Source organism: Fusarium phalaenopsidis (assembly GCF_050370095.1).
Source record: "Fusarium phalaenopsidis strain FUZ10S chromosome Unknown contig_32294, whole genome shotgun sequence".
Classification (NCBI taxonomy): domain Eukaryota; kingdom Fungi; phylum Ascomycota; class Sordariomycetes; order Hypocreales; family Nectriaceae; genus Fusarium; species Fusarium phalaenopsidis.
In genome coordinates this window covers 1-16210 of record NW_028145409.1, presented here as the reverse complement: position 1 = coordinate 16210, position 16210 = coordinate 1, and the positions used below count along the sequence as shown (strand labels likewise).

At 54.1% G+C, this 16210-nt stretch overlaps 3 protein-coding genes across 3 annotated transcripts; all 3 read left to right on the top strand.

Annotated features, from left to right (window-relative positions):
• Positions 1-322: 322 nt before the first annotated feature.
• On the top strand, positions 323-4662 carry LRP88_05617 (uncharacterized protein; the record flags this gene model as incomplete). Its single annotated transcript, XM_083242167.1, has 3 exons — positions 323-2497; positions 2555-4592; positions 4658-4662. The coding sequence occupies 3 exons, from the start codon at positions 323-325 to the stop codon at positions 4660-4662; spliced, it is 4218 nt and encodes a 1405-aa protein (XP_083102066.1).
• Positions 4663-7994: 3332 nt separating this feature from the next.
• On the top strand, positions 7995-9462 carry LRP88_05616 (uncharacterized protein; the record flags this gene model as incomplete). Its single annotated transcript, XM_083242166.1, has 3 exons — positions 7995-8205; positions 8303-8471; positions 8826-9462. 3 exons carry the CDS (start codon positions 7995-7997, stop codon positions 9460-9462), a joined length of 1017 nt encoding a protein of 338 aa, XP_083102065.1.
• A 2087-nt stretch (positions 9463-11549) lies between these two features.
• LRP88_05615 (uncharacterized protein) lies at positions 11550-15373 on the top strand (the record flags this gene model as incomplete). Its single annotated transcript, XM_083242165.1, has 5 exons — positions 11550-11790; positions 11948-13806; positions 13865-14261; positions 14486-14720; positions 14773-15373. 5 exons carry the CDS (start codon positions 11550-11552, stop codon positions 15371-15373), a joined length of 3333 nt encoding a protein of 1110 aa, XP_083102064.1.
• Between the last annotated feature and the right edge of the window lie 837 nt (positions 15374-16210).

Here is a 16210-nt window from a genome sequence, read left to right as displayed (position 1 = left end):
GAAGAACTGCAAGCCCTGGTCGACACAGTCCAGCAATTGCTCATCACCCCGGATCGGGAGACAACAAGAGGCAAGAAGGATCTAGCGAGGATCCTACAGTTCACTATCGGAACGATTTACTCACTAACCCGGTTTACCAGAGGCGATCAACCCACCACGATCCTTAAGCACGACGGGATTACCGGACGATCCAGCGGGGTGGAGCCCTCAATCTGTCGCTTCTGCTGGCGCCTGTCACACCTCTGATGGGCCGCAGACCGAAACGCCGCAACGGCCGTGCCAGTCAAGGAATCGATCAACCCCCCGGGAGCAAAAGAATACCCTGCATACCTGGCTGCGGCCTTCCCCTCACACACCGGACGGCTCGCCCGAGTCAACGAGGGCCAATGCCCATGACCAAGACGGGTTTCTCTTGTCATCGGCTGCTGGCGTCAAGACGTTCATACAGGAACATCAGGACTTTATCGACCGTCCTCGTCAAGCACCGAGAGACTTTGGAGTCGAATGGAGTTACCATGGGCTTTATACCTGGAATCTCCGCCGTCGGCTTGAACGACAGGACTACCTCGTTACTGAGGACGTCCTCTGCGGTATTCGGCTTGTCATTGAGCTGAGTGGCCGCCAGGACGTCATCACACTCGTGCGGACCATCCAGCTAGGCGAACATCATGCTATACAGCTGAGCCCAGCCGAGATCGAAGACATGCGCCGGCATGATAATACGATTATACCCATCTTTCATCCGGGCGTCGACAATACGATCGGTCACTGGTCTCTCGCCATCTACCAGCGAGCCCGATCGTCTTTCCTCGTCTTCGATTCCCTCCATCCCGACGACTCCTGCCGTTCGGCGCTCCGAGAGGTCCATGATGCTATGGTGGATCATCAAGGCTCTGCACCGGCGTCGATCTACGATGTGCCGACGACTCGGCAAGTATATGGGTGGACCTGCGGCCTCATAGTGATAGAGTGTGCCCGGTGCTTCTTGGCTATAGGTGATCTAGTCATGGGCCGGGGCGAGGACGAGACCTTGCCGTTCGAACAGCTCGACTGGACGCAGCAGGAGCCGTACCTGTCTGGGATACATGACCCAGATCTGCGAGAGGTCAGTGCCATATCGTACTGGATCGAGGCCATTTCACAATACCTTGGCGTGCCGTCACCATCCAACGCCGCGGCCGGTGGGCAGGCTGACGTAGCACCGCAACGCGGAAGGCCCGAGACTACGGCTGATGGTACTGCTGATGGGACCGTGGAACCAGCCGACCCTGCCGTGCTGTTGTTCCAAGAGTGGAATGGCGCGATAGGATGCACTTCTCAGCAGCATGAAGACGACCACCATGCCCAGATGGAAAAGGCAACCGAGGAACGAGGGGCTCCACTGACCTGCTCCTCGCTCCTTGATGTCGCAAAGCGGCTAGAGGGCAGGACCCCACCGGATGGCGACACGAGCGAGACTCATCTCCCATCAGTCCTTGATCCAGCACAAGATCTACTACGCCCCGGGCCTCGGGCAATTTGTTCGGAAAACGGCCCTACCCGCTATAGCAGCGCCTGCAAGGTAGCGATGGAAGGCCTGACGGCAGATGAGTCAAGCCCGCCTTACCTGTGTATGCACTCCCATCATCACCAGTCACAAGGACCAGAGCGCAGCTCGATCTCATCGTCATACGATATCGATAGTCTCTGCAGCTTCCCAACGTCCCTCGGCGTCGCTAGGCTAGGGTTCCAATGGTATACTCAACCGCACGTCACTCTTAATCACGTCGATAATGTCCATCTCAGCATGGAAATCCCTTCTCCCGGTGGTCCAGACGGTGATGCCGCCATAACACAGCCTCTCCATAATATCCCAAATTACTGCCTCGGGCGCGTCATCGGCCTGGCGGACACTTATATCTGGGTCTTCTTCCCTGCCCTATTCCGCAGCCAGCTCTCCGATCCCTACACGCAGACTTGTATCCCGAGGGAAAGATTCATGCACTGGTATGAGGAAGTGACGCTGCCCGCCATGCAAGCCGTCATTGATGACAATAATATACTCCAGTATATCCCCAAAACCCACGCCATCGCCTCGTCAGACTCGAGCGCACCCCGGGAAGCGTTAGCAGCCAAAGCGGTGGTCGAGGAAGAGGAGGCGGATATAGAGGAGGAACTGGGGGGATTCATGGGCACGAAGAGGCGAGAGGCACTGGGTAACCCGTCAGGACAGCACCGTAAGCACTTTTACGTTACACTGCAGTCTCGATACCTTGCCGCTCTCTGGGAAGAAGTCCAGGCAAGGGCTGCCCCTTTCCCCGAGTACGCTGGCCTGCGGCTCTACATGGCTGCTAAGAACACTAAGCTGACGTGGATGCGGCCTACGCTCGAGTCAACGCTTGAAGAGTGGCATTATCACTGGGACTCCGCAGTCGACGAGACCTACGTTGATCCACAGGCGACGTATATCGATATCGGGCGCCAGCTAACACCCGCCGAGATGGGACCGCGTGGGCGTGTATTGCTATGGCGCCGATGCTGTCTGGATAGACTCTGGCGTCGTCGGCTACAATAGAGTCAGCTTCAGAATCGCCTCAATGGGCGGGAAGAGGGCGCCGATCGGGGTGAGTCGGGTAAGCGCCGTAGCCCACCTATTCGCCGGACCACCTACCCATTCGTAACCCTCCGCGATGCCAGAGATATGACGATCACTCCCGGGCCAGGAAGCTGGGAGCTTCAGAAAGGCCTCGTTTACAGCCAGTTCTATAACCTCGTCAAGGTCCCATTCGATGCCGCCAAGCAATACCCGTTCCAGAACCGCCATACCGAGAGCATGGCCCTGGACCCGTCGTATCTCCTCGACCAGCGCAACTCCACGCGGGGAGCGCATGCGCACCAGTCCAGGGTGCAATATGCATACAGGCTCAGCAAGCTCCGCATCCACCGTAACCTTCCCGTGGTCGATCAGGATGAAACGGATCAGGATGAAACGGATGACGATGCGGTGCGGTCGGCGCTCGAACTGGCACAGCACCAATTTACATATGGCATCCGGGCGGAGGACCGGGTGTCGCTAGCCCTCCTACGGCGTATCACGGATCTATTCTCATCAGCTCCAGCTCCAGCTCAGCCAAGAGAGGCGTCGGAGGATGACACAGGAGACTACCCTTTCTTTGCCATTCCTTCTCAGACGATGGCTAGATTCCTCCGTGCCAGCATCAATCGATACTGCTTCCTGTTTGAGTACATCAAGGCACAGACCGGCCTGAAGTATTCGCTGCCTGAGACCATCGTCATGGCAACGGCACTCCGCGGACTTCGATTTAGCTACGACTCATCCCTCATCACGAAGGAGCCAGTGCTCTGGGGGGATAGATGGACGTCAACACAGCGTACGCGGCCCCGAGAGGGGGAACCGCAGGCGGCCGAAGTACAACGAGAAGGACTAGGCCTGGGTAAGACGTCCAAGGTACACGGGTTTGGCTGGTGGCTTCCAGGGAAGTTCGACTGGAACACCTGGCGGTTTGCTTCCGAAGTTGGCGATCGACTGGCGGTTGGTAATGACCTCCTACGCCAGGACTATAAGCGGCAATGGCGAGTGCTCAAGGACATTCGCGACGTTCATGTCCGGATGTGGCAAGCCCAGAGCTGGGCAGGACGGTACCAAGTCCATGAGAACGTGGTGGCAAGGAGGCTGTGGCTTGAATACCTCCACTCCACAGCCATCGAGCTCTTCCAGCGGGACGTCTGGCGCGCGGCTCTGAAGAGCACCAAGTGGAAGACAGGCTCCGACGTTACAGACGAGGCGATGATCAGACACCCGGAGTCTAGTCCTCCGGCCTTCTGCTACGACGGGCTGTCAGACTTGTTCCACGATCGCCAGCGTGACATTGACCACACCCGGCCACATCTTGTTACCGGAAACAAGCTGCGGTCAACCAATGTGATAGATCTCTTTGACGATCTGTTCTCACCCAGCTCTGCAGACACATCCATGAAGCGTCGAAGAGGCTGGTCTTCTCTCCCTTTTCGCATTGCAACACGCCGCAGCATTGAGCTCGTCGAGATGACGCTTGGGTCGACCAAGGCGACGCAATGGTACGCGCAGCTTAGGCGGATCGTCTTATTAACTCACTGGATCCTTCCGTGGCCGTCGGATACCGAGCTCCTTACCACGACGAAGGAGAGCCGGGCGGCGAATCTCAAACGCCGCCTTACTTGGGCTTCTGTCATTCACGTCGGCCCTTCGGCCGAGTCGGCGGGGTTTTCTGAGCCGTCTGTGCCGACGCGGAAGGTCGACGACACAGATCGTCGCATCTCCACGCAGGACGACCTTTCGCAAGCGCTCTCCGAGGTTTGTAGATACCGCTTTGGCGATAGAGGCTGGACGGATAGCGCCGATAATATAAGCTGCCGCTACCATTGGTCCACCCGAGACTTGGTCAGGAGCACGCGCGATCGCATCAGCCTCGATGCCCTCCAGCTTGGCCGCGCCGTGGAGCCATTCAAGAAGGGATGGATCTTTCCTGTCGCAGAGGCTGGTCGACCACCTCAGCTTCGCATGGTTGGACGCATTCGGGATAGGACTCTAGATGAGCTGGATCGACTTTTTTGTGAGCTACTACAGGCGAGCAGCAATGACCCTCCGGATCAGAGTCTTACCCCTGACTCCAGACAGGGTGACATGTCGGAAACCAGTCAGATGGTTTCAGGATCTCTAGTTGCAGCATATCGTGCAAAAGGATATCGCCATTTCCCGTGGCTGAGGGTCGGGATGCGGACGGTAGAGGAGCGAGAAAGTCTTCGGAAACACTTTAAACGGTATAGTCGCGAGCGAGTGAGGAGATTTACAGATGATACTGCCTCGAATTCTTCAGAGGAGACGAACTGGACCGCGCAGACGAATGGGACTGACGAGTCGTGGAGACCACAGAAGCGTTTAAGGAGGGCAGTAAGAGGGCAGCTGATAACCCTACCGACGTAGTCATCGTATCGTATCGTGGACGCTCAAGAGTAGCATATAAGAATCAGTAGGCCATCTAAACTATAGAGGAGAGGGTTGAAGAGTATGGGCGTGATGATGACGATGATTTCAAGGCGGTGGGCAGGCTACATGTGACAGATAGTAGTATGCGCCGAGTCGGGCTTTCAATATCGAAGATGGCGCCTGTTTATTAATCCGACTTGGTGTCGAGATTTGAAATATCGCGCGAGCACTTGGTGAAAGTGGGATTCATGATAGCTGAAGTATACATTTCAAATCGAGAAGCACAAATATGAGTGAAAGTACTTTAATGTGCAACCTTGGGGCCTTATTTGTAACCCCTACCTAGATAAATATGATGAGGGACATTAGATGAATAAAAGTATGTAAATTAGCAGTTAAAGTTATATGTAAATTAAACAATGGAGGAAGGGGAATAAAAAGTAAGTAGTATGAAAAGGTGGGGCAACTAACCCCCTTAACCCCTTTGCCTGCCACTTAATTTCCTGCCACTTGATATTTCCCCATCTACATCCACATCACCACCAGTCAACATCAAAGAATACAATCGACGAACAGTATATCATTCTCATCCTATACCGACCTCTTTCCTCCATAATGGCAGATAATAAGGATCACGAGTCTATCTTAGCACCACCTTTACCTAGGAAGGGGAGAGCAACAAAGAGACGGCGGCAGAGCACGTCGTCTGATACGCAGAGTGACCAATGCCCGTTCATAGATTGGTCCACGTCACCTTCCCGGACGCTGAGGCAACAGCAAGGGACCAGCCAACCCCGTGGGAGTGGGAATGCATCATGTCAAGTCGTTACGGCGGCCACCAGGACCCAGGATGATGATGCCCAGCCGGGGGTGAGGCTATTCCAGCCTGGCCTCATCCGCGCCGAGGTCGCAAAAGCGACAGAATCCTTCCCACTCGAGCTAGATCAGGGCGCATACATAGCCAAGCACCCGCTAATTCATTGGGTGCGTAACCTCATTCGCGCCCGCGGAGGCCGTGTGCGGTGTACACTTTGTGCTTTCTATGAATGGGGCCCGATCGTGGAGACACACAAGCTCAAACGCTGCTCACACCGGACGGAGGCCGAGGAAGTGCAGCCTTGGCTTGAGATGTTTCGACATTACCAGGCACGTGGTGGTGGCCCAGGAGCGCGGTGTAGCCATTGTCGATTCCCAACGTTGCTATGTTGGCGGACAGTATACCGTGAAGAGATGGATCTGAAATATGGCAACGAAGTGGAGGCACGAGAGGAGCACGACGTGTGGTATCGTGAAGCGCAATGTGCTTGGGTCAAGACGATGCAGCGGTTTATCACGGCATGCATGGTGGTGCATGGTAGGGTTGCAGGTACTGGTGTAAGCCAATTGGGAGGTACGGTGCTGGAGATGATGGGCTGGCAGGACTGGAGTGGGTTGGAGGAGAAGGGGCCCGAGCACATTCGGATATGGCTAGAGGAGATGGACGAAATTAGGGGTTTGCGATGCCCACGACTCCTAAAGTTATTCTGGTTTCTAGCAGAGGGGGCAAATGCAGATTCTAGGCACTTGGATAATAGTGACTAGGTTAGTTCCGGGGTATAGGATTTATTTGTCTTCTTGTTATTATTATTCCTGCGAGTAAATAATGATAGCGATAGTTCTAACTGGATGCCTGTGATAATAGTAATATAAGTTTCCGGGATGGAATTCGGGAAAAGCCTAACTAGAGTGCTATACTATCTCGTCCGTCTCATTGGGCTCGTGGCGAGTGACCTTGGCTCCCAAGCCCTTTGGTCCGCCGAGATATACGCAGTACGGTTACATGGAAGGGGCAGGAGAGGTATCGATATCGCGATCAGGTGATGCCGGTATTAATGGTTGTGGGGAGAAGCGCGAGGCTTCGCAGGATAGTGATGGAGGAATTTGATATTGATGCGGCGGAAGATGAGGATAAGTATATCGAGTGGATTTGTAGGACTCGGCGGTTGTACGGGGCGGAGATGACGAACGGAATCGCGGTTTGGGATTTGATTGTTTGGCAGCTTTGCACGCGAGGTGAGTGCTGACGATGGGGGTCGTTTTTGAGATGTCTCACGGATTGCAGTCAAAGATCACCCCGAACCGGTCCCGGTTAGGGTTAAAAGTTATGCGTCTTTGGGCTATCCATACCACGAGCCCCTAATATTTTAGAAGCCTACCAGTAAACTTGCCATTTTTGGACGCCCTCCCCACCTAAACCTGGGTTTAGGTGTCCGTGCGCACCCTCCCCTCCTCAAACCTCTAAGCCTCCATCTCTCCTCCACCTTTCTCATTCGTTCTCCCTGACTACCATCTATGCTCCTTTGGCCACTTCTTGACGACATCTAATTCTTGACTAGCAGCCCAGAAGTCTCCCGTCTCCCGTCTCCCGTCTCCCGTCTTCCTTTCTTTTAATTAGTCACCTTCCCCACCCCCTGTACCTTAACACTCCCATTCAATATAATAACCTGAACCCTCATCTCTTCCCACCTGTTGCTTCTTACCCTTTTACAATTCCACATCCCACATCAAATAAAATAAATCACAAACAATAAATCCCAATAATAATAATCATCAATCAATCATCACAAACAATGATCAAAATTGGTCGCCCTCTACCTCCCAAATCCAACCCCGATCCCCGGCCCTCCAAACGGCTGAAAACTACCCCTACCCACCCTTCCCGTGAACCCCGTCTATCCACCTCTCCTCCCTACTTCCCGTCCCCGACGATACCCCATCATCACCACCTAAGCCCGCCAAGTCACCAAAGCCTCCTCCACCTTCCTTCACCGAGGTCGATTCCCTGAGGAAACAGGCGGAGCCCTACCGCCTCGCCGTCGCTGAGCTGCCCATCCATCTCCTCCATTCCGCCTGGTCTCGTGGCAACAACAGGCCCCTCGACCGCAATCACGTCGCCCATCTTTGTCGCTCTTTCCAGAATGGCGGCCTCGCACGTCGAGCCGAGCAGCACTACGTCCAGGTCTCCTGCAGTGCTGCCGCCGTTCAAAAAATGATCGACGCCATCCCAGACGCTGATCAGAGCACTGCCCAAGACCGACGTCAGCATGTGCTATCCTTCAAAAACTGGGCCGACTTCAACGGCGACGAGAAACCTGAGCTCATGGCCGGCCAGCATCGCATCGAGGCTCTGAAAGACTACGTGAAACAGACGGATTCTGATTCGAGCGATTTGTGGTGGATTTGCGAATTTTACGACAAAGGTGTGACCCCTCTTCAATCACCCCCAATCCGCAGATCTTCTCTACCTGATATACTACTTATACATACATAACAAACAATACTCATCCTTATACACAGACACTCTACCAGTCGAACTTGACATCAAGCTTCGTGTCAACCGTCGCGATCTCACCCTGCCCGATACACATGGTCAGATCTGGTTACAGCTCGCCTCCGCCTTTGACCGGGACCCCACTCTATTTTCTGCCGAGAAAAATGTCAACAAGAAGGGTATCGAGAAAAGGATGTTGGATATCCTGTGCCTGACAAGTGAAGCTCGCTTTCCCATCAGCCGTCTCGTCACGCTGTGGAGAAGCGAGCGGTGGAGACCTCGCATTACCCGCTGGTGTCGAACCTCTCTGGGGAGAACCACATTCAACATTTCAAAATGGTATCAGATCGCAGGGTACAGATTGGACGATGTGAGTAACTCACCCTTGACATCCGTGATGGACCTACCATTTATTCATTCACCTCTCCCACCCCAGACAGTCTCGGATCAAGCCTTGCCTAGAATAATATGTGGCTAACTTGGGTGTACCATCGTCCTGCACGAGCAGTATTGGTTCGATACGTTCTATCAGATACTCGAAACTTTAAGGGCACTTCCTGCCTCCGCCTCTGAGTCCATTCAGATTTCAGACTGGACCATGCTCGCCTGCAGTCTCAAAAACGACACCTATGATGCTGCAGATGTATACCAAGTCTTTTATCCCAAGGAGGACAGTAGCAGCGGCGATAGCAACTCCACTCCATCGGTTCCTTCCACTGGCAAACCGAGCACAAAGGCAACACGGCGAACCGGATTTCTGACCTCGCTTGACAAGGAAGCCTATGACAGTCTTTGCCGCCATCTTCAACAGAACCTTACTCTTCGTTTTCCGGATGTGCAGCCTTTATTGCGGATCAAAAAGGAGGAAGGCGAGGTCATGGCACAGGTCATGGACCATGTAGTGCGCTGGGTCAACACCCAACCCGCTGATATCATCGGTCTTCACGAGAACAACAAGCCTTTACGACGAGAAGACCTGGTGCCTGCGATCAAAAGTCTCAAGGCGACTGCTTATGGAGACGATTGGTGGACTCGGCTCAGAGAAGACGACGATGTCGATGGCGCCGACGATGTCGCGTCCTGGCTCGACCTGCGTTCACGGACCCTGGAAAGGCAGGTCCTCGACTACGTCCGCAGCCATATGACCGAGTTCAGGGATCCTCGACGAAACACTATCTCGACTTGATGCCAGAAGAACATTATGAGCAATATGCAGAACGCTTCAGCACCGGCGATCTCTGGATGGGCTTATTTCACATCGTCCAACACGCTGTTGGTCCTGCATTTCGTCCGGTGTGGGAGGATTCGATCCCTGAACGCATCGGCGCGGATGACGCGATTCACCAGCCGCAGACTGAGATGCGCCACAGACCACCGGCTTCGGCCATCACACGAGCTATCTGTAGTCAGCTGGGAAATATTCCCGAGGTGAAGGAGAATCCTGCATTGAGAGGCGTGTACGCCTCGAGCGAACTTGGTGCCTATATCGATCATGCTGTCCTCGCATGGGCTTCCGATCGATGCCGCAAAGCAGTGGAAAGCAACGAGTCTGACGAAGGAAATCCTTGGTCAGGCGAAGCACTCCAAGCGATCCAGGCGGCATACCAGGGGTACGAGAGGATCCTGGCAGGAATGACGTCCGCCACTGCAATTTCCGAACACGATGATCAGCAGCAACAGCAGCGGCACTTGCCAGACGAGCGTATCAGCCACGTCCCGAATGAAGTGCTCCGTCAACAACAGGGTGCCGTATCATCGAGCCCCCCATCTTCGCAAAGGTTTGTTCCGATCAACACGGCAGACAGGGCACAGCGTGACAGCGGGCGCACAATGGCCATGGAAGAAGACCTATTACTCCGAATGCAGCAGCGGCAGCAGCGGCGGCAACAGCGCCAGCCATCAAGACATCCTCAACAGCAGCCACCTTCGTTGCCGCCGTTCGCTGGATTGCCTCCAGCCCAGGAGACGGCACTGAGAAGCCCCGCCACCAAGACGGAACACATGCAAGGAATGCCGCGGATCACGGTTATCAGCCACCTCCTCAGAAGTCTTACATTGCAGCTGAAGTCGGCCGTCCGTTGCAGAAACTACCAAAGGGAGATGTTGGGAACGGCTGGATCCACCAATCACCAGCAACCAGGACAACGTTACCGAACGGGCGGCCAAGCCCCAGCCAATCCCAGATGACTAGGGCGAGACGACAACGCCAGCGTCACCAGGAACAAGCCCTTAGCTCGCAGCCACAAAAGAGATCATCCTGGATGGATGGGCCTGTAGCGACGTCCGGAAGTAAGCGTTGATCCTTCCGCAGGGCAGGCGGGGCGGCAGCTGGGAACGACGAGCGAGCCATACCCTATACCAAAAGATATACGATTCAATCCGGCGAACCATCGGCAGTCGCACAGCAATAAATAAACAATAAGCAGCAGTAATTAAAATAATAGTAATGATAATAAAAGCCATAATTTTTGACCAAATGTATTGTTTTTAACCCGTGAGAAGTTATTGATACAGCTAGGCTAGGCCAAAATCGTTCCTATCGCGACCACTTGTACGCTCCTGCTGGAACTGATGGCTAGTCAGACACTGGTAAAGGTTGAAAACACAGGGAAAAAGATGCGGATAGGCCGGAAAGAACTGGACTGGGGTAGAGTACCCTTGTTGTTTTAAACTGTGATAAGCTTGCAGAGTTTCATAGTGCCTGTGACGAGCAAGCCACCTCATTTCCCGCGGGTTTCGCCCTAACCCTTTGCATAAGGGCATCACGAGGGATTTGATGTCATTCCGTGTGATAATTCGAAGAAGATGCATGAGATAGCGCTGTATATTTCAGGTTTTGACATCAGCCACACGCGCGCTCGGACACCTAACCCTGGGTATGCCGGCCCGGGTTGTTTATGGATGTGTTCGGGGTAAAGCTGGCGGTAGGTACGGTAGCTGCTCTCCTTTCGAACCTTACTGAAGACGCGGTCCCTTTGGTAAAGAGCTTCAGTTGCGACCACGACAGCACGAGGCAGAGCGACGCGTCTCGCGTCTAGCCGTACCAGTTTGCACAGTAGCCGAATCCTATAAATCAGCGAGCAGTTTCGCAGGTGACGATGATGGAATATTCCTGACAGAAACAAGTAGTGTGTATTCCTCAGTATTGTCATTCCCCCCCGTACCCTTCATGTTAATTCATATCCTTTTCGTCACCAGTCAGCATCCTCTGAGCATCAGGGTCACCTCTCGTTGGTCAACATAACCGTTGTGACGGACGCTGAGAAGCCTACCATGTCGTGCTTAGGGCTTCCAGAAGAAATCGAATTCGATGTTCGCTCTGATGGTCCTGACATTGATGACGGCGAGGACCAAGAAGAGGCGCGAGAGCTTATATCGCCGTTCTCGGCCGATGAACATTATCTCGAGGAGCCCGCGAGCATCCAAGGGAGTGCAGTCAGCACAGAAGACGCTACAGACCAGTTTCAAAGAGGCTGGAGGGTAGACCGTCGCGCCGGTGATTCCTGGATGTATGGTATGGCACAGCATTGTTCGAAGAGCGTGTAGGAGCAGTGACTTATTTCAGTCCTTTCCTTCCCTTCCTACGCTCTTCCCCACCTAGAACCTGAGCCAGAACGCGCTGCTAGTTTTTTCAAATTGTCTGGGGTGTCCTGACTGACATGTCGTGTTAGCTGACGAGCTCATCGACGAGACGAACGACGAAGCCTTCGACGGGACACGTGCTCTTGACCTCCTCCAGCGCCGAGTTGTATTGGACTATGGGAGCAAGAAGACAGGGTCAAAGGCGGCGAGCGAGGACGACGATTATTACCCCGTATTTCGGCTCGATTTCGTTAGCATCGTCGGTCTACCGCGTCGGCCGATCTGCCGGTCTAGCCACTTCTTTGACAATATCACAATATCCTTTCGCCACTGGAGTGCCCCATATGTCGCAAAGCATGTGCAGGGCGTCGATTTCGACCTGAGCGGCCGTACCTTCCCGCATTGCCACCGGCGCCACTCGAGAAGCTTGGTTCATCGTCATGCATCCAAGCCAGAGAGCTGCTGGGACCAACCACCCCGCCGACGACACGATACAACACATACGAGGACTGCCCTCGTACAGGGCCGTGCTCTGTTACTCGCATCGTACATCAAGGACATCTTCCTTCAAGGTGAGCTCCTTGGTGAAGGTGTTGAGCCGAGGTGGGCCCTCGGAGGCAAGGAGACGCAGATGATTGCCTTTGACAAGTGGGTCATATTCCAGACACTATTCATGGATGGCTGGACGGAGTTCCTCGAAAGGTTCTCCGTAGAAGACGACCCTTTCTGGACCGATCATCAGCCCGCCTTCCACGCGTACGACTATGGCGCCAACATCAACATAGAAGTCAACGAAGGCATAGCGAACCTCGAAGAAGAGACAGTCATCAGGCCAGCCTATCTCGACGGTCTGGACGACGAGTCCAACGAGACCGACGACGGTGATGATGATGGAGAAAACAATAGTTTGCCGGCGACACAGCAAGGATGGGAGCGAATTAGAGGGGAGGAACGAGAGGATGAGCTCGACGAGCTATACGATGATCAACCAACCGTCGAAGTGGAAGACAACGATAGCCTGTTCGTGTCGGAGAGGGCGGACGATGATGTTGCTTCTCAAATACCACCTAGCCTCAGTCCAGGGCGAATCGATACGGATTATCGAGGTATTGTTGACGGCGAAGCCGACGCGAACAGGCACAATGGTGACGACGACAACAATGGTGATGGTGATGAAGAGCGGGAGCGGAGGTTCCTTGAATGGATGAACGAATCCGAGAACACTGATGTGGGCCAACATAACGGGACTCAGCTACAAGATGATCAGGAGCATCAATACGATGGGCAAGACAACTCCCAGCAGCAGCCGTTGAGCCCAGATACTGACGGTAGTGGCGACGTCCGTCCAAGGCAAGCGCCAGACGTCTCGCCACCCAGTCTACCTCCATCATCAGCATCTGTACCAGCAACGGAGGACCAGAGAGAACATGATGCGTTGTATAGTCCTGGCCTGATGCGGTTGCGTGAGGCCCTTGAGGCGAAGTATAACCTCGACAACATCAGCCACGTCTCCTATGCCCTGGCTGTTGACGTTCATTGCACTGCAGCAAACAAGCATCCCGATGCAGAAGGAAGACCAGGTCCTCCTGTATGTTTACTTGCCGACCGTAACCGGGTGGCTGGGGAGTTTTACGGGAGCAACTATACCTTCTACCCACTCGGCTTCCACCCAGCGTACGGCAATTTCACATCGGATCGTCCACCTGCCTTCCTGGATAGTGACCTGTTTACTGTCATGAAGGAGAACATGAGCCACCAGAACCAGGGTGCCGACGTGCTTTCGTTCGGCTTCTTCCAGGGCTATTCCAACCTGAAACGGTCTATCCGTCATGGGCCTCACGACCTGCTAGCCAGCCACGGTCTCGCCACAGCTGCTCTCACCATCCCCTCGACGGAGGCCCAGCGCACGGCGCGGCTCAAGGACAAGCAACAGCGGCTACTGGCCCAGGTGCGGGGGGCGACTCACACCTGACAACCCTGGCGCATCGACACCTTTTGCGCGGGAGAGACAAAGGGTTGAGGCAGCCATGCAGGCGAATGAGTTTGCGTTCCGATTCGAGCAGGTTATTTCCATCGATGCTCCACGACTCGTGCGCCGTCGTCGAAACTTCAGTAGCGTACTACAGCCCATCTTCCAGCTCATGCGACTCTTCCTCAAAGAGAAACAGCTTTATGCAGGTATCCTCCGGCGTTTCTCTCCTGATATCTTCCCAGGAGTCATGGTGGCTTTCGCCAAGGTTATGGAGGCAGCCATAGCAGAAATGGACCGCCGCTTCCGCGAGGCTGGGTCGAAAGGACTGGGCATGGCTCTCTCCGAGGGTGTCGCTGCGCTCGATCGACTGGGCAACTTTTGCTTCACCGGGGACCCGAGGGTGCTCCCTACCAAAGTTATGAGGCTTCTCGGTACGATTGATAGTCTAAGAACATGCGGATGGCCATTCATATCGCCGCGAATGCTGGACATCCGAGAAGGGCGAGGACTCGTCAACCTTGTGGGATGGCCACAGTTGAGCAACGGACGGCCCGTTCTGATGCACGTTGCCTCGCTAGAGTATCACTACGATAGAACGGTGGCATCCAACCGACACAGTCAATTGTGGTTTGCTGAACTTGGGGTCGATCGATAGACGGGATGGACAGGATGACGACATTTCTCCACGAGGTGTTCCGAGATCTATGGGTACCAGAGACGGCCGCTTTTATCGCGCGCCAAGTTCGTCGTGGCTTGAACCGTGGTATCCGTAGTGGCGGTAGGGACGGCGTTGGATCGCATGGTGATGCCGACACGGGTAACGAGGAGAGTGCTCGGGCGATGATTGCGTTAGAGGCCTGGGAGGCGCAAGACAGTCCCTTCAAAACATCGTACGTGCCAGGAGTCTCTTTAGCTTCCCCAGCGTTCCTGACATCATCACAGAAATTTCGAAAAACTATCAGCGCAAGTACTCAAGTTCGATGACCGTCCGACAGATGAATCGAGGATGGTGCTAAAGACGAGACGCGACTTTGCAGAAGAGATGTTCGTTGCTCTGATGGAGGGCGGCAGGAAGGGTCACCCAGGAGTTGAGTCTATCGCACCGACACATCCGACATGGCCTTCTATCCTCCGGGCCGCCATCCAACACACCAGAGGCGTCTTTGCAACGAGGGCCCAGTGGGTCTCGGGCATCGCAGCTGCTATGGTATCTGCGAGTATCGAGTGGGTACCTGGCTCTCATCGCCGGAGATTGACGCATCAGCAGGTAGTACAACTCGTCGGAGCAGCTGCATCCGCCACTGTCCCCGCGGCTCGGCCCGACAGCCTCAAGAGGCGGGCGCTCGAGGCGGAGGCTCGTAGGTCGGTCGATTCGGTTGGCGTCAAGCGAGCGAGGATCCGACCACGAATCGATCTAGGCGTAAGATACCGTTCAAGCAGATCCCAGATATTGTGGAAAGAGGCTTCACCGAGATACGTCGGCTATTCGCGAAAGGAGATCAGGGCGTACTATCCCACTACTGTGTGGCGTACTGCTGTCTGACAGAATGCCTCGAGGATCCATTATGTGATCTTTATGCTCATGCTCACGTTAACCATCACAGCGTCGAGTGCAACCCCGAGGTTCGGCCCAATACAAAGGCCTTCAACGTGACGACTAGGAGAAGGGACCCGGCTCTTCTAGCAGCCAACATGGTGACGAGAATGCTCTGGTTCCTGCGGCCGGAGGCATTTCCATGGGACAAAGACCGTGATTCAGTGCTGCGGGTGTCTGAGATGACGAAGAAAATCGGTGAGTCATATCCACGGTCCCGTTCAACGTCGACGAAATAGGATGACTGATTACCTAACCGTCTGTAAACCGTAGGAGCACAAAGGGGTCAACAACCGAATGCTTCGAGAACTGGGTGGGATTAAAGTCAAGTCGGGATAGCCCACGCAACTGCGAGTCACGTCTCACGCCTAAAGACGAGCTCTTCAAATTACGTAACGACCTAATATTTCAAATGCGGAAGGAGTCAAGGGGTCTTATTGGCAAGGCATCCAAGAGCACATAAGGAAGAATTGGTAGACAGATGCTCGAATATTATTAATGATAGGTAGCTAAGACAGGGTTACAAGTAAACAAATGCGCCAAAAGGATGCTGCACTTGAATTACTATCACTACGAGGCCATTTTATAAATTGCCAGAACTTCTGGTAGTGTAGAACAATCATTCTATTGCCTTTGACATTTTAAGTGAGGACTAGGGAGAGAGCAAGGTTCTCAATAGTTCTTCACAAATTTCCTTTTTCACGGCAAATACCAATTACCTTAACATTACAGCAGAATTACACTCACGGCCAACGCATACATCCGGCATATCCAGTCATGACGGCT